This window comes from Dicentrarchus labrax, unplaced genomic scaffold, assembly GCF_905237075.1.
Source record: "Dicentrarchus labrax unplaced genomic scaffold, dlabrax2021, whole genome shotgun sequence".
In the NCBI taxonomy this organism is placed as follows: domain Eukaryota; kingdom Metazoa; phylum Chordata; class Actinopteri; family Moronidae; genus Dicentrarchus; species Dicentrarchus labrax.
In genome coordinates, this window is record NW_026136710.1 from 19,712,574 (window position 1) to 19,731,722 (window position 19,149).

General features: G+C 39.6%; 1 protein-coding gene across 8 annotated transcripts in view; it reads right to left on the reverse strand.

Moving 5' to 3' along the window:
- The window catches only part of cacna1bb (calcium channel, voltage-dependent, N type, alpha 1B subunit, b), a 152,349-nt gene that overhangs the window by 121,831 nt on the left and 11,369 nt on the right, over positions 1 to 19,149 (reverse strand). For all 8 annotated transcript variants that reach the window (XM_051412661.1, XM_051412662.1, XM_051412658.1 and 5 more), the window contains exon 5: positions 18,552 to 18,691. In XM_051412661.1, coding sequence (XP_051268621.1) covers positions 18,552 to 18,691 — 140 coding nt within the window. The remainder of the gene's footprint in view (positions 1 to 18,551; positions 18,692 to 19,149) is intronic.

Below are 19,149 nucleotides of genomic sequence, written 5' to 3' on the forward strand. Positions count from 1 at the left end.
TTGGCCATAATCAAAAAGGTCTTACTACCCGTTTTCATGAAATTTCCAACATAAATTCACTCCTAGGAATTTGCAATTTTTGGGATTATTTTTCCAGCAATTCCTGCAATATTTCCTGAAACACAATTTGAAACTCGAAGACTGCCTGACAATGCTTGCCAAAGTCAACTATAGATGGGAGGACTTTGCTTCCTTAGAACTTGTCTTCTTAGGCAGGACTTATCCAATAGCTTTGAATTGGGTTTATGTGTTGTTTATGGGGCTTGCTGACAGCACAATATGGCATGATAGAAAGGAATCTTAAAGGTTACAAAAGCACAACTTCCTGGCTAGCTAACTGCGGAAGCTAGCAACTACCAACAGAAATGTCCACAGACAGGGCCTTTGTGTTGACAGACTGGGACTTATTGCATAAAGCAGAAGCAGGTATTGTTTAAGAAATCTGGGAAAACTGCTACGGACTTTACTACGGTCATTTCAGGCTGCAATAATCACAAAAATCCTAAACAGACCAAGATTCCTCCAGGTTCAACATCAAATGAAACCTGTCCATTAAGAGCTAACACCATTAACACCATTATCCGAACATTAACTTTGTACACAAGATATCTCATAATCTAATGAGCAGATTGCCATGACACTTTCAAAGCACATCCAAATGAATGAACCCTTCCACCTTTAAAGACCCCATGGCCTTTCCTACAACTCCACCCTCAGAACAACATATTCAGCCCAGTTTTTGGTAATGCTCTTAGAATAACAAAATCTTCTTTGTGCTTGATAATGATTCCAATTTTCAGATGTACATGTCGTCCATACAACCAGCCTTGGTGGGCAGAGCGTTTTAGTGGTTCCAGCTGTGTAAGGCCTTGAACTGTGAAGGGCAAACAACTTCCAGGACTTGTTTGATCCTTAACATTGCTTCTCGCTCTCAGAGTGTTAACAGGCTTGTTCAGTCGCCCACACTGTTGAGTAGACATTTAGCCTAAAGGCCTGGCTGATCATATGGAACAATCAAGAGAAAGAGATACTCAGCCAGCAGATTATTCAATAGATATCATTGATTTCCTGCTCCCACCTGCCTTAACTCAGTCTCCTCATCCATCTAGAATTAATATTGACTTATTGTAAATTGGTCTATTTTCAGATAACCACCCATGTTGTCAATAGGGTTCGGCTGCAGCGCAAAAAGGTTGTGTTTTGCTAAAAAGATACCAGCTTTCCTTGTTTGCTCAATTTGCTTAGATAAGAGATGGGATAATTATGGTGTTACAGAACATCGAATTAGCAGCAGGAAAACATTAGCACTCAAACTGCAGTAATGACTGTGCAAAGCTGAAAACACCCACTGAATTAATGAGTCTAAGGAAGACATACTTGAGAAGATAATTTACACCTGCAACATCTGAAACAACATCTCTGTGTATTCATGGTAACACAGTTTAGAGGTTAGATTTTAATTATTTGCACAAATAAAACTGCTAAAGCAAAAAAGTAAAAATAAATAACACAGCAAACTGAGCTTATCAGAATGTATAAAAAGTAATGTCTTATCCTCGGCTTGGTAGTTAAGCTAAATATTCACAAACATACACACACACCAAGCAGCCTCAGAGTCAGTCATGTGGTTCCTGAAGCATCGATAACAAGGATCCTCTAGATGGAGCATAAGCTGGTCATCATATCAATAGACTCCACTGCCAGGATCAATAGCTCAAGAGCAATAACAAGCCAACACAGACAGAAGGAGCAGAGGACAGACCGACAGTGCCAAAGACTCTCTATACATGCTATAAACAGGTGCAGACACACAGTCTGCTCTAAAGAAAGAAAGTGTTTGCAGCACTTCACAGAGTCCAATTGTAACAATCTTTGGCGATACACAACTCTAGGTAGTTGTTAGTTTGTTAGTTAGGGTTGGCTTGTCATCACAGTGAGGTTTGTGCCTGTAGAGTAGCGCCCCCAGCAGGCTACCAGCCAGCTTCCGGCCGGATAAATATTCATTCCATTCGGATAACCAACAGCCTGTCATGGATCAGCCAGCAATTCTAGGCGACAGTGTCTGGATTTATACCAAAACCTGTGCTCACCAACTCTCAGGCAGGGAGCACGGATGGATTAACTGTTGTTTATCAAGAGCAAGCTCCAACACTTGACTTCAGATTGTTGTTTTCTTCTAAAGCAAGTCACAGTTCTATTTGTGTAGAGATTAAACAAGTGAGACAAACTGTGTTAATTAGTGAGCTTTAGTAGAAGTGTTCTTATTTTTGAACGAACCAGGCTGTTTTTACCTGCTTCCAGTCTTTATGCTAAGCTAGGCTAACAAAGTCCTCACTACAGCTCCATACTTCATATAGATCTTCTCATCTCACTCTTGGAAAGTAAGCAAACAAGCCTATTTCTCAAAAAAACGGAACTACCTTTAAGGCAAGTGGAAGACGCATGAGCTCCAATAAGAGTAATTTAGGGAATTAAACAGGGATATAATAAAACTGAAAACAATTATTAAAATGTAATGTTTTTTTATAATAAGAAATAATGTGCTTAACAGAAAACAAAACAAACACAAAAAATAATATATAGACACACAATGATGTCCAGAGATAACATCAACACATTAGTGGCAGCAAGTATACTCACAGTAAACAACGTATACAGTCACTGGAGGGTACACTACAGTACATTCTGTTCCTTGCTTGGACAGTAGACCAGTATAGCATACAGTACGACTGACTCTGTAGAGAGCTGAGTATTGAGTGACTTTATGTCCACTTTACTTTGAGATGGTTATACAAAGACGCACAATATGGAAAATAATGTAGAAACGTTGTACGCTGAGGCTCAAATGTAATATCGTCAGCAAAGAATGAAGTACATAAGGTTATGTATACGGTTTATTGTGGCAGCTAATACTTCAGCACTTTGATCTCAGCCTCTCTTATCTCCCTCATTTTCCCTCCTCTCTGTTGTGCCCTGCACCTCTCTGTGTGTGACTCCGTCAGTTATTCCACAGTGAGAGAGCTTACAAGGGGGCTGGGGAGGGTGAACAAACAGAGCGCCTCTCCACTGAGGCGAGACGGAGAGAAGACGAGGTGGAGAGGAGGTGGAGAGGAGGAGGAGGCGACGAGCGCATCAGCAGCAGCAGCATCCTTCTGGTGGATCTAATGAGACAGAGGGGAAGAAAAACCGGAGGAGGAATGCAGTTTCTCTCACCGTGCAGCGCAAACAAAACTCCCCACGCCCTCTGTTCGGCTCGAAGCCGGAGGCAGCAGGCAGTGAAGAGGAGATGCTCTATGCCAGTACTCGCTCCATTACGCAGATGTTTGGGAACAGTAGGGGACACCGCAAAAAGCCACTTTCAAGCCCTTTTAGGGGGCCGACGATATGGCTCAGAAAACAAGGGGAGCCAATCCATCCATTACACCGGCAATACGACCAAGTGTGGCCCATTTTGTGGTGCAGCTGCTGCCCTTACAGGTGAACTCAGGGGGAATGAGGAGAGGGACGCCACTGGCTGACTCGAGCGGGACTCAGTACCTTCAGTATTCATGCTGTTTCAGCTTCCTTGCATTTTGATTTGAGAGGTCTGCAATAAAAAACGTTTTTGTTGTAACTGCAAGACAGACAGCAATGTAGTCGAGTAAAATGGACAACAATGTACATTCAAATCTAGTCAGCGCTCTCCCCTCTGGACAACTTAACACTTGGATTTTGGGTCTCTGTATTGGTGTCTGGTTAGTTTAACATCTTGTCTACGAGACCTGTTGGTTTTTATTTTTTTTAAACATTGACACTGTTTAAAAGAAGACAGAGAAGATCCCTATTTTCCTGTTCATTACTGTAGTTTCAGTAGTTTTGTGTGGTCTAGCTGTCTACATCATGTGTGCAGGACCGTGGCCATGGAGTATTCATTTGGGTGGGGGGGGCAAATCAGAACATTAATCAAACAAACACTAATAATGCTTTTTATCATAAGCAGGTACAGCTATACAGTAAACCTTTGCATACAACTATGCAATAAATGAAGCAAGCAGAACAACATAAATGATTGACACTAAGACTTGTACGGAGCCCTTAAAGAGACAAAAAAAATGAAACGTTTTTACGGATACGGATCTAGTGCGCACTAGATACAGATAGTGTGTTGTGGAGAATCAACACATGGCTCATTTGAATATCAAAATTAGCCATGTGTTGAAAGGTCACCACACGAAAATGTAACCAATGAAATTACTTATTTTGACACACATTTTAAGCCAATAAGTATTAATCTAACAAGGTAATGTGTCAAAAGGCGGACCGTTTTTGTTATTTTCTCAAAAGGAGGACAAATGAGTTTCCGGCTGCAGGACAGGGCATTTAAATGTGGACTGTAACAAACAAGGTTACAGTTTAATTTACATTTATTTTTTAGTTACAGACAAATTAGTTCAATACTCATTTGAATATTAAAATTAGCCATGTGTTGATTCGCCACAACACAGATCCATATCTAGTGCGCACTAGATAGTACTAGATAGTATCTAGTGCACACATGATAGTATCTAGTGCGCACAAGAAAGTATCTAGTGCTCACAAGAAAGTATCTAGTGCTCACAAGAAAGTATCTAGTGCTCACAAGATAGTATCTAGTGCGCACTAGAAACGTTTCATTTTTTTTTTTCCCCCAGTCCGTAGACTTGAGATAGGCCTTCTGACAAATATAACATGACAAAGACATTAACGTTAGTTGAACAGGACTGTGAGCACCATTATTGGTCGCTGGGTGAATGTGCGGCTAACTTTACAGGTAACTTAACGTTAGTGATAATTTAGCAACCGTGCAATTATTGACACTTTTTGGCAAAAATATTAGATTTAATTCCGCAATGACAGTTCCAGCCCAAAATTATGTATTGGCATTAATGTTACTTTTTCATGTCCTGGTGAAGTGAAATTCTATATTACTATACCACAGTGGTACAATGTTGCAACAAAAGAATCCATTCAGCAACTGATGGTAACATTAACAGATAGTTAAAATTCTGATTATACAATATTTGATTATTTTGGATGGTGATGCTTAGTTGCCTGTCATAGCACAGCATATTATAATAAATACGTTTATAGCAATATATTGGGGGAGGGGGCATTTTGAGCATATTTGAATATTGGGTGGATGTGCCCCCCCAGGTTTGTTATAATTATTGCCTTACATATGTGTGTCTCTACCTGTGAAACACATTGTATCTGCAACAGTGTCAGTGGCAGAATCAGAAGAAGAACGCCTTCCTAACACACCTCCTTGCTATTAGATGACCATCAAAATTCCTACATCAACTCCTACTGAGACCAAAAGAGCCTGTGGGATTGGTGGAGGAAGTACGGTAAATGCTGGCAGTGACATTTTTAAATATTCGGTATTCAACCAGAAATATTAAAGGGCTGTATACCAGTCACAGTATATATCGTCACATGTCCCACTCCCATAAGAGCTCTGATGGAGTTAGAGAAGACATCCTGCCTCTAGTGTACCAGACGTTCTTTCTGTCAGATTCAGAAAAAGCTTTATCCATCATAAGCCACTGAAAATGTATCCCTGATATGGCTAACAAGTCAATAAAACCAAACATTACATATTAAAACATACTGGATAAAACAAGGTGTATATGGTAAATATTGCTGGCTGTAAATACCTAATTGGTTGCAATACAAGACCAGAAGAAGAAGACAAAGAGAACTATTACTAAAACCTCTCTTGTATCTAATCACAGAGACAAAGAGGAGGTCAGGCAGGGTTACTTGTCAGAATGGAAAAGTGCAGTAATCCTGACATTTAAAGCTAAAGGATTTTATTCACGGTTGTTTCCCTGTAAATAAAAGTGTTTTGTTTTTTTTACATCGTGGCTCTTCCTGATCCCGAGGATGCATGGTTACAAGGCAGGGCAGCTTCTGCACTGAGTGATGCAGCACTTAAGAAATATTCAAGATAGGAGAGTAAGCTGTGTGTAGGCCTGTGTCAAAGGTGACATTCACGTAAACATCCTGTCATTCTTGCTTCTCTGAGAGCCAACACGTATCAACATGATAAACGCTGACATTCTCTTCAGTGCTGCTGACTGCAGGCTTGACGATTCAAAGGTCCCTGCTATTTACCGTGAGCTGTGTGAGCCATGCCAACCCGGCCTTTAGGTTGAAAGCTGACCCTCTGCCTGCAAGACGGGTACTAGCCACGAGGACTTTTAAAAGCTCTGCATGGTTTGGTGCGCCTTGCACACATTGTTTTTAACCATTTATGAGATGTGATTTCTCTTAATTCAAGACCAACTGGCCTCTGTGGGCTGTCCTGTCTTTGGACTCACATATTCACCATCTTTTAAATGACATTTGAGAGTCAGTCAACATATCAGTCCATCTATTTTATTATCATTTGCATTTGTTAGTTTCAAATGAGACATCTGTCATCTTACCATATTAATGTAAAGGACCAGTGCAAAGGATTTAGTGGCATCTATAGGTGAAGCAGATTGCAACCAACTCAATACTGCTTATCTTTCAAGTGTGTAGGAGAAACTACGGTGGCTGTGAAAAACGCAATAGGCCCTATCTAGAGCCAGTGTTTGGTTTGTCCGTTCTGGGCTACTGTAGAAACATGGCGGTTCAACATGGTGGACTCCATAAGAAGGGCTCTGTAGATAAAAATGGCTCATTCTAAGGTAACGAAAACACAGCCAGGATTATACACTAATGACAACAAAATGAATATTATATATAATTTCTGTTAATAGATCCCCCTAAATGTTATAAACCTTTAAGAGCTTTAAAAACCTTAAAAAATATGAATTTAAAACAAATTAGCACATTGAAGAAAGAACCATCGGAGAAACCGTGCATGATAAAGTGTGTCATGGTGTACTAAATATAATATAATATAATATATATATATATAAAATCACATTTTAAGACTATTTATTGGGATGCATGCAGTGCTGAAACAATTAGGCAATTTATAAATTGACAGAAAATTGTTTTTATAAATAGTTGTTATTACAGTATGTTATTAATAAAGAAATAATAAGACCCCTACTCTTACTTTGTGCAGTCTTGGGCACACGGACTGTGTAGCCGTCTCCAAACCCACCTGCTATTGTGGTTCATGTATGTGCAGCAAGTACAAAAGGGCTGCATGAAGTGCATTACAGATTTGAGGGCGTGTTGATTAATAAATACACTCTCAGCCAGTCACGTCACTGATTCCATTACTTTGAAACAGCTGAGCCAATCACAGTGACACATGATGACATAAGCTCAACAAATGAAGAATCGGTGTCTCCAAATAATCCGATTGTTGTCTGGATGGTGCAGAGCGACACGATGTGAACACACAGCACCACCAGTCTGCAGCCAGAGGCAAAGGGTTTTTGTGACAGCTAATTACATAGTAAAAAAGAGTTTGGTGAAGTTAATACGATTGCATCAATTTGACTTTATTTCAGTCACAACTCTACTGTATTTCACATTGTAAATGTGTGTAAATTGTAACATCACATCTTTAAATGTGATACAGCAGAATTTGCAATGAAATACATTTCAGGAATAAAATAGAAACTGAAGACATCTTTTTGAAAAAAAGTTGGAAAGGACATAACGCACAGGAATAATAAGCTCCATGCGACGACTCCTGATTAAACAGCAGAATACCGACTTATAACTGACAGTCTGATGTGTGTGGAGGTCTGTGTGGTTATGGTGTCATGTACACACGATTTAATCATGGTAAAAACAGTGGACAGTTGTGCGTAATGGTACTACGCTCTTTCATCTCAAATCAGAGGCTATAGACGTATTAATGAACTGAAGGAGAAGCTTTTCATATAATGTCAAGCAGCTGTGGGTGACAGATGTAGCAAGAATAACTCTAATTTGATTTATAGATAAATGCAGACTGATTTACCAATGATCCTGCTTTCACCAAACTTAAACGTTATTTTCTGATGCAGATTTAAACACATGCACTGGCTGGGTTTCAAGAATTATGTCATTTTTGCTCTTGTTGAAAAAATTCCTCCGACTGGCTGCAGATTGATGTTCAGTAAAAGCGGATCATTTCCACCAAAGTACCAACAACTCACTTTGTGCTGCCTAATTCAAATGAACCTTTTCAACCCTCCACCTGTGCACCATTTGCTCTGTGCTGGGCACCAATATACTATACAGAAGAGAATGCTCTGGGAACTGCTCATGCTTGTCAATGAACCACCACAAAATAGGGCCATAACAGTCTACAGCGACTCTAGTGGCTCTGTGAGGCTGACGGTACTCAGCTGTGCTTTTAATTCAATGATAAATTGACTCACACTGACAATGCTAACATGCTAAAGTTAAGCAGGTACTGCACAATGTTTGCCAACTTCTTAGTTAAAGATGATAAATAAATCAATAGCAATTCATCTAATAGTTGGTCAAATATTTTTAGCCTGGATAATGTGGTGATGATCACAGACAGACCAACACTGCCATCCCTAACGCACTAACATCGCTAAAAAACACTAGATCATCAGATTTAAGCCTCTAAAATGTGAAATTTGTGGATTTGCAACTTTTATCTATTTTATATTATTATAAATGGAATATCCTTGGACTTTGAACAAAGCAGGCAAACTGGGGAACACACACCTTTATGCCTTTAATTGATAGTGATAGCTGTCAGATCGGAGTCAGATCGGTGGTCAGTTGTTAAAAATGGTTTCTCTGCCGTCTAGCATGGTGTACTAAACAGTAAAGAGAAAGTGCAATATCTTTATTGGATATATTGTTTAGATGTTTGAGTTAGACTAATGGCCACTGCAGCAAGGACTCAGCCTTGGTACATGGGGCACCAGCTCTACCACGTGAGCTATCAGGACACATTGGGAATTTAGACATTTTATACGTTAAATAAGTCAAAGATTAAAATAAATAAACAATCATTTCCATAGTGAAACCAATCATTATTTTTAGCTCAAGGTATGTATATCTTCTTTTCATTCGTCTGTCACCGTAGTATAAAAAACATATTCCATGAATGCCACTCTCTCTCCTTCCTAGAATGCAGTCGGACTACCTGTAAAATTACTGATGTTTGCCAGGAAACAACACATTGTTGGTAATTAGCTGTAGACTGAATCATGTGTGAAGAGGGAAACCTGCCAGTCTGCCACATCAGCTGTGGTGTAGTGCACTTCCTCAGCCTACAGGAAATGACAAGCATCACTTTCAGCCATGCTTGACTGGACCCTTAGCAGCCAAGCCAACAGAGACACAAAGTTGTGTGTATTAGTGAGTGTGTTCGTGTGTATGTGTGTAAGAGAAAGAGTGAGGGAGCAATTACTCATGTTTTTGTGTGTGTGTGGGTTTTCATTGTGTCTAGACACGTATGAGTGCTTGTGTGTACTACAGTAACATGTGTGTGTGCACATAAATTAGTCCAACCAACCTGTGAATAATGTGTGCTATACTGTGTCTCTGTGTGCTTGCCAACTTCCCTCTCAGACAAATGAAGTCACGTTGTTCTTCGAAAGCTTCTATATTATGAGCAATGCGTTCCTACCAGGGGCTATGTGTCACAGCTTGTGTATATGATGCAAACCCGTCTCACCAAGAACCTGCCAAATGTATGTCATCACAATAATCATTATAGCCACTGCATGTGCAGTCATCTAACTAGCAGCCATTTTAATCAACAGACATAAATAGGCTGATGGCAAAGGGACAGATGCAAGCTGGATTTGTTACATCCACAGTGTAATATTGAGTCACCTTGGCTTACTGTATTTCTGTTCTCATAAATATTCATCAACTGGGGCTTGCCTGCTGGTTGGCGTGAGCTCTGATTAGTCAGTTTGTCAAGTCAGTTGTCATGCTAATGCTAATGTTATAAATGTCACATCCATGTCAAAATATCGGCGAGAATTGACAATAAGCCTCGGCACCCCGGTGGCCTCTGGGTTAAGGTGCCATGGATCACTATACCCATGTCCTGGCCATGGTCCTTTGTTGCATGTCATTTGGGATCTTTCTCTCACATATGTTCCTTTCATTTCTCTACTGTATGTAAGTAGAGTAATAAAGTAAAAAAAATATTAATAAAATAATTAAAAAGAAAAGAAAATTGACAATAATGTTTATTTTCTTTTTATTTCCTAACCTGATTAATTAGACAAACGCAATATGATTGGCAACTAATAAACTAACAAAATAGGTCTGGTTTTGTGTTCACTGACAAATGTTTACCCAGTTGAAAAGACAGCTGAGCCAATTGGAGCTCTGTGGGTGGGAATATCATCTCTTTGTGAGAGAGCCAGAAAATGGCGATATGTTGATAAATGCAAATGAGATGGATACAGCTATGTGAATAAGTTGTTGTAAGTAAATTTAGACAGAAATAACAACTCTTAAAGGTCCAGTGTGTAGGATTTAGTGGCATCTAGCAGTGTAGTTGCAGATTACAACTCATTTTCACCCCAAAGAAGAAACTAAGGTGACCCACAGTGCAAAAAGCGCCATCTAGAGACAGTTTTTGGTTTGTCCCTTCTGGGCTGCTGTAGAAACATGGTGGTTTAACATGGCGGACTGCATGGAAGGTGAGCTACAGAGTCTGTAGGTAAGAATGGCTCATTCCAAGTTAACAAAAACAGAAAAATTAAAAAATTATACACTAATGAAAACACACCTATGAATGTTATATTCTATTTCTGAAATGGAACAACATTTCATATAATCGATGATAGCTGGAATAAAACAATAAATGATAACAGTTTAATCAATAATGCTCTACTTCAGTTTTGTATTCCTGACCACATCCCTGTGGGAGCGTGAGCAGGAAGGGAAGGAGCTGACAGGGTTCCCACCTGCTGCTCAGAGCTCGTGTGTGGCTGCAGACAGACAGAGCGGAGCTGGTATCAGTCTGCTATGATGTGAACAACATGGCATCAGCATCAGCAGCACTCAGCCGGCCTCACAGAGCACACAGTGTTCACTCGCTGAAGACATCGAGCAGAACAGTCTGTACCAAGAACAACCTCACAGCTGTCAGGTCACTGACCACATCTGTCAGTAGAGCAGATATTGAGAAAAGGATCAATAACATCAGTGAAAGTGATCAAACTAAAAGAGAAAACAACCATCTGGATTAAAAGTTACTTAAAGAAAAGCAAGTGAGACCCTATAATTTTAACTCCTTCTCTGCATAAAGAACCACACTGTCATTGCCCTAAATACCTCATTATTTTGGCAAACTGTATTATGGGATAACCCCAACACCTGCATGCAGACAAATAGTAGTAGTTTACTCAACTGACTGAACCTGGCAGAGTGCTTGTAATGTTCCAGAGTGTTGGTACACTTCACAAAGGTTGATAAAAAGACTGAAAAATGCAATACTAGATAGATATATGGTATTCACAAATATCCAAATATCAACAGTTCCTTGCTTACAACATGTATCAACCTTAGAAAGTCAAGTGAAAATAAGAATGATGCGTAGGAAGGTCACAGAGCATTGAAACAAGAGTCTACAGCCATGCCAGTGGCTCTGTGAGGCTGTTTTCAATACATCCATGGCTACATAGCTAAATGCTAACACTGGCAATATGTCCACAAAGACAGTGCTAACATGTTGCAGGTATAATGTTCAGGGGATCAGAAAAGTTATTACAATGCATCCTGAAAAGAACATGAACGTGGGTGCAAGATTTCACTCAATCCATCCAACAGTTAGGACATTTCACTAAAAATCACAAATCTCAAACAAGTGGTGGCGTTAAAAGGAAACGTCAGGTATTCACCTGAGTCATTAGGGTTCACCATCTGGGGACCATGAATGTCCATACAAAATGTCATGCCAATCTATCCAATAGCTGCTGAGATATTTCGGTCTGGGCCACGATGGTGGACCAACAGACCATCGACAGATGTCATCCACAGGAACCATGCATGCTGCTAGCATTGCTAAAAAAATACAGAAACAGATTTGGTGTGAATTCACATATTGAAGTCAAATATGATCAAATGTTTGACCTCAGCCCTCAGGTGCAGTAAAGTACAGCCCACATATAGAACCACACATTCACAAAGACACAAAACCAGCCAATAGCCAATATCAAGCAGCCTGTAACTTCAGCAAGGCTACGACTGTCAGACCTATGTGATCAGACAGTCGCATTCTGGCAGTCGTTCAAAGGCCAACATTTATTCATGCTGCCGGGTGAGAGCATAAACTAAAGTGACCCGACCTCTCTGTAGTCTCTGCAACTATACTTTGAAGCCTCCTATTGTGTTAGCCCCGTCGCCTGAGAGGCACATGAAAGGAAATCACAACTTTGAAGTCGACACAAGCGCAGATTCTAGCCCCGACCACTTACGGCCCGAGACTGGTAAATCAAACATAAAGATAAATAAATAAAAACAACTGCCCTGGCCTCTGTTTCCCTGGAGATGACAGTGGGATTATTGTTCTCAGTGACTTCACCATAGGAGCCTTATATTGCGGTTGCCATAGAGTTTGCACGGGCAGTAAAAGGCTGTTTGAGGCTTTGGTCAATAACAGCAACGACTGGCTATCAAAGGCCAAGAGGCAGGGAAGGTTAAATGGAGAACCACTGAATCATCCACATGTTACTGACACACATTAACCAAAACATACAGTATAAATGACTAGCAATGTATTCCCAAATTTAAACACATCGTTGTTGTACTGAGCTCAATGTTAATGCAGTCTGCTTTTGACTTCTTCTCGATATCCCATCTGAATGACTGAGTATCTACGTGTACACATTTGTAAGAGCTATATTTAAGTGCATAAGCTGCCCCAGGAGGAATCTCTGAATTGATTACAGAGTGTAATAGCAAAGGAGCCACAACCATACAACAATAATTTACAATGCAAACTTTTTGTCATATTTTTCAGTAGAAATCTCACAAATATGGATTGACGTACCATCTGAATTAAAAATGTGAATATTGAATGACTTTTGAATCCCGTAGTTACACATTGCATCTATATTTCAAAGCATAAACATTCAGTTGATAAGCATGCAGACATGTGCATATACATATGTACACCATGTGTCTATTCTGTTTTGACCCTGAATCTGCTTTATCCACGCCTGATTAGTTGTTTTAGCCTAAATTTAAAAGCCTAACAGAGCACATAAATTAGTTTCACCTAGACACCTTATATAAATTACATCTGCAGCAATGTTTTTCTTATGTAACAGTGTTTATCGACACTGTCCCTGTTTAATTATTGAACAATAAATACAAATTGTTACTCCTACACATGTGAGAAGCCTAGAAACAGCCAATTAATACAATGTTTCATGACAAAATGTCTATTAAAAGAGTTGTACGGCGATTTAGTATTGAACGTCCATGTCACAATTTCAAATAGCTCTTGCACATTGTAAAGTGTGCAAAAAGGGTGCATACAACCCCGACCCTAAGCCCAGGGGTGGCCCAGGCAAAGGTCTATGGTTGACACTGTACATCAATTTACTTACTGACTTATATTACTGATAATACAATTTACATGTATTTACACTATAAATAAATATATTGGTTCAGTCAAAACACTTTGCCAGTCACACGTGCTATTAATGTAGAGCAAACTGACTAGCTATGTCAAAATTCCTCAGGTTGTAGATAAAAAAAGGATAATTCTCAGGTAACAAAAACAATTAATATATTCTGGTGATTATAAACTACTTACTAATGAAAACATATCTATGAATATTATATCCCATTTCCACCAATAGATCCTGCTAAATGTTGCACACTGGACCTTTAACTAGATTTAAAAACACTGCTATACTGCCTTTATAAGGCTATTATATTGCAACTTGCTGGAGGCTAATGGCCTGTGTTGGTATTAGATCTGTGTTAGACCTTGCCTCTAGTTAGAAAAACACCTTTTTCCAACTCCACACTCTCAGACTGCTTTCTGTTTGTGATACCCAGGTTATGTCACATGAGTATTTCCTTCCTCCTCCAGAGCCACAGAAGATATTAAAAACTGTCATTTAGAACTGATTTCTCCTTATGGTCATGACATAAAGTATTATACATCACTTTCTTGGCTACATTTCAAAATGTAAGAAACCACTTTTCTACACTCCATGGCTTTAAAAATGATTTTACCTCAACTGATTCTCCCAGTTTCTTATTGAGTTTGGCCTCTGAAATGAGAACAAATGTGAGTGTCATTTAATCCCTTTATTCTTGGATTTTTTTTTTTAATTCTTATTTTCAGCCACTGAGTCATGATTCCCCAGTTTCTGTGAGCATGATGCTTCATACTGGCAAATGTTAGAAAAGCTCCAGAAAAGAAAAATGGTTTTCTAAGTAGAGCAGCCTTCTCACCCTTTCTCTTCATGTCATGGACGCTGTCGTGCTCAGCGTGTGATTGGCCGTGTCTGTGCTCCTCATCAGGGCTCGATGTTTCTGGGCTGGCCAACTCAGCGTTCTATTGATTAGGCCTTTGGCAACCCGGCCAGATTTATTCTCTTATTAGGGGCTCCTAATGCCTGATCAGGACAGATTAAAGGTCTGCCGCTGCCTCCAGCTACACTATCATTTAGATCCTTTCATTAGGATTGGGTGGCTGTATCAATATAATTATCCTAAGAACTAAGCACTGGAATTGTACAAAAGGCAGAACTAATGCAGATTCTTAGCAAATTGGAAAATAAAATAAAATACATTATTGACTTATGTAATATAAGATGACTAATAGAAGATAACTAAATATGTCTTAATTTCAAACAAAGTAGAATTATTTATTTCCCCTCTCATAGCAGAGCCACAATTACATCTTCTAAATTAGATTTCTGACCAGTACGATCGATAAAAACCCTCACCAGTCACTTCTGATTGATTACCCAGCACATTTTAAATAATTTTTTTAATCAATCATTCATGCACTGATTGATTGCATCCAACCGCAGTAGTCTCCAATGTTCGTCTGTGGGTTTCTCGATGAACGATTTTTTTATCTCTTTCTACTGAAAATAAGTAATCATTTCATCATTTATTCCATGCTTAACTCTAATTATAATCCCTAATTCTTGCCTGCAGGCTGCTCATTATGTCTGGGGACGACACAGGACAAAGCAGAAACAGATTTTAACACCCAGGTGTGCAGTAAAGTCTGTTTAATCCTCTTAACTTCACTTAGGGAGGCTGAACCTCTGAGGACATGGTTAAATGTCTTTTCTGTCTTTTATCATTTGCCATCGGGACAATTTCTCCAAGGATCAGATTTTGCTCGTACTGTGATCCAGTGAACCAAACCGCATCCAGAGGTGCTCTGATTGATTTCGAATTGATGTGGGCTCGGACCGGACACCTTCACCTCGACCCCCCCCCCATCCCAGATCCCGCGGGAGCATGTTGAGCACAAAGCAAACAGAGCGTCACACACACAGAAACCCCTGATCACACCGAGGCACATTATCTACTGCGGTTGCTTGGCAACCAAACGGAGACACACATATACACAACATAATGGTTCATTTGTATCCAGCTGTGTCAGCAATGGGTAGCCAAAACTGAAGAGCTATTTCTCTAGCTTTAGTTTCTGAAGAAAAACTCTGGAACAAAATGCTTGGATTTTAGATACATGACACACTGTAAACACTAAAATATTGATATATTTCTTTAAGCTCATTATCTGCTCAGATAATCTTATTTTAAATAATAATATAAAACAACCAGAATGCAAAGCAAAATGCTAAGCACTGCTTTTTTATGCACAAGGTGCATCGCATGGCACTGAAGCAGCTGGTGTCTTTCTATATGAACATAGTGGAATTCAAGTGTTCTTCTCCAGCCGTGCCTCTGATCTCAGCATTACATTCAAAGAACGCCTCCTTTCATCTTCCAGCACACATGAATTCTTCCACTGTGTAGGTATTGCAGGGGAGCATTAAATCCAATCACAGCTCCAAACACAATCTTCCCACTTATGTGGCGCGTGAAAGACATCTCTCAACTGGTAATGTGCTGGCTATGGCTTGAACAGAAGAAAAAATGTGTGTGTGAGTGTTGGCTTGAAATGCATGAAGTGTAATTTCAAATTCTAATGTTCATTTACGAAGGAATTCAAAGAAAATTAGGTCATTTATCCATATCTACACTATCCTTCTCTTCATTTTGATTCGCCTGTTTTTCCCATCAGACCTCAAACACTCGTGTTCACTGCCTCTCTGCAATCTTTGTTCTGCTCCTCATTCAATATGCACCTTTAGACATTTGTTTATTGACTTTCTGAAATAGCCATTACAGCACAACCCCAATCTGGACCTTACAGCACAAAGGCAGGATAATGTCTCTCCGCTCATAAATTTAACAAACCAAAAGAAGAATGAACTGGGAAGAAACAGGTGCATTGCTAACATGGTATGACTCTTCTTTTTTAGGCATCGAAGAGTAACTCAGGGAAATTTTACAAGTGGATTAATAAACTACTTTTACATCATTGTACTGCTGCTTTCATCTAAGTAAAAATCAAATGCTTCAGCCAGCAGTGGGAGTTAGTAGTGAACTAATCAACATGATCTGCACTGATGGAGCTTTGCAAGCTTCTGTGAGGAACCTTATGAAGTGGTGGCTCTTGTGGAAGCCCCTTGTTGTACTTTTATTCTGCATTCAGAGGTGTGAACAGACTCTAAGGAGCAAGGGGACCAATCTACACAATAACATGAGAATCTACTAAGCAAGTCAGGTGTCCCATCAGCACCTTGTTAAACGAGCACTTCAGGCACAAAGATAAGCAGATCAACATTTCACAATTGTCTGATAATCTCTAACCACAATAAATGTGTCAGTTAATGATTCCTGTCTCTTTGAGAAAATAAAGAAATTGGGAAAAAAATGGATACAGGAGGTTACCATTAAGTGGAGGAACTGAAAGTTTTCATGAACAACAAACTAAACACGTGAAAGTTGCACTATATAATATCTTGCATTCAACAAGAGCAAAACAGGCACCAGCTTAAAGACATATCATTATTTTTCCACTTCCAACTTTATGCTGACAGCCTTCTCATAATAAGCAGAGAAGGAGCACCATACCGCCTACCAGACAAAGCTTCAGTGCTGCCTAACTTGAAATCCCAGCAGTAATTACTCAGAACTATTGACCTGACCATTGCCCTGTCATTGACTCCTTTCTGATAATAAGAAACACAGGCCATTACATGTCTCCAAAGCCCCAGAGTCTGACAGCTTCCCTGCCAGGCAGCCACTCTTGTCCAAGTCCCCAAAATACAACTTTCAACTCTTTCAGCACCTGTCACAAACCTCTGTGGTCCACTTAGCTAATAACTGTAGTCATGTACTTATTTCTGAAACACATATGAAACATGCATGTATAGTATTTTCCATTTGTCATGCAGGCGTTGAGCTGTTAGGGCTTTGAGTAGGGCTAGGTAATATGGTGTCAGACAAGATTTTCTGAAATTCCTAGGCTGGGTTGCACCAATGAGGGCTCCTTTTTAAACCAGATCAAATTATGATTTAACTTTAAATTATGTTGCACCAAACTTTAAATCTATCCTAAAATTAAGAAAGATTAAATTTAAACCTCCCTTTAAACGTCAGTTTAGTTATATAACCTAGATTCAACTAACCTAGATTCAACTTCATGCTGTTGCATCAAGTCCAACTCCAATTTAAAATGTGATCCAGTATTAACGTTAAACTTACACTTGGGGAGGTTTAACTCTTAAAATGGCTGCCTTTTTGAGATAGAGTGAGCAAAAAAAGTCCCTCAACTAAAGTTAAGGGGCAGACTAAACTCAACTGAGTTTTATAATGCTGCTGAATTTCTCTCAAGATACCGGTTCAGCAAGGAAACTGTTATGGAGCTCAACGGGAAGATTGGACCAACTGTCAAACATGGCTGTGAAAGAAATGCCACTGTACCGCCAATGCTCCAACTCCTGGTGGAGACTTTATGCCACTGGATGTTTCTCGAGGGTGGATGAGGACCTGTTTGCTTAAACTCTATTTAAAATAAGTTTTTACATCAATAAACTTCACTAAACAGAGATTGGTTTCTGAATTGTGCAACAAAGCTCTGCTTAATTGTAAATCAGGATTTACTCATTTAAATGTAGTTTTGTTAAACTCTGATTTAACTGATTTAAGATTAAATTTGTCTTTGTTGGTACAACCCCACTGGGAAAACCATTTCTTTTTGGACCTGGCTTTGTGTAGGGGAAACAGTAAAGGACTTTCCACAAACTGTTGGGAGCAAAGTTGAACAGCCCAAAATATTTGAACAGTCGAGCAAAAGCAAGGACAGAAATTAGAAGGCCAAAGCAACAAATATTCAACACATTTCTTCTCATCTTTTACAGGCTTGTGCTACTTGTTGAATAACTTATACATGCTTGTAGGCAGAGGCTCTAACTAGAGGAAGGTGATTCCACTACATTCTCTCTCAAGGCACTCACAGATACACACAAAAGAAACCACTCTCTCGCTTATGACTTCCATCTCCAGCTGACACACCCAGCGGGTGAGGGACTCACCCTGTGAGGACGACCACGAAGTCCATTACATTCCAGCCGTTGCGGAGGTAGGAGCATTTGTGAAATGCGAAGCCCAGGGCGATGATCTTAATGGCAGCCTCGAAACAGAATATTCCAATAAAGTAGGGCTCTGTGTCGTCCTACAGAAAGACAGAGAGAATCAGAGAGAGGATGAGAGTGACAGAGGAAGATCTTTTTGTTAGAGGTAAGAGAGTGGTTAATGAAGCGTTAAGTGAAAGAGAGGGGGGTCAGTAAAGGGAGAGAAAGAAAGATGGCTCCTTTCACTTCTTGCACTAGTATGAACAGAAGTGCAGGAAGTGGAGCCCTCTTCTCTGGATGAAAAGAGAGTAAATACTGTGAAAACAAATATTCACACACACAGCATTATCTTAAGGGCATTAGTAAATCAATGAAGTCTAGTGCCTGCTCATTTAATGCATTCAGAAAATTAACTTGAATTGATAGTAAACCATTACATGTGGAAAATAAAATATTCCACAATGAAAAAGGGGTAACTCTACTGAACACATATCTTAGGTAGGAGCTTATGTTTCATTTGTGCCCTGTTTTCACAGCAGAGACATTGATGTAAGAGAGG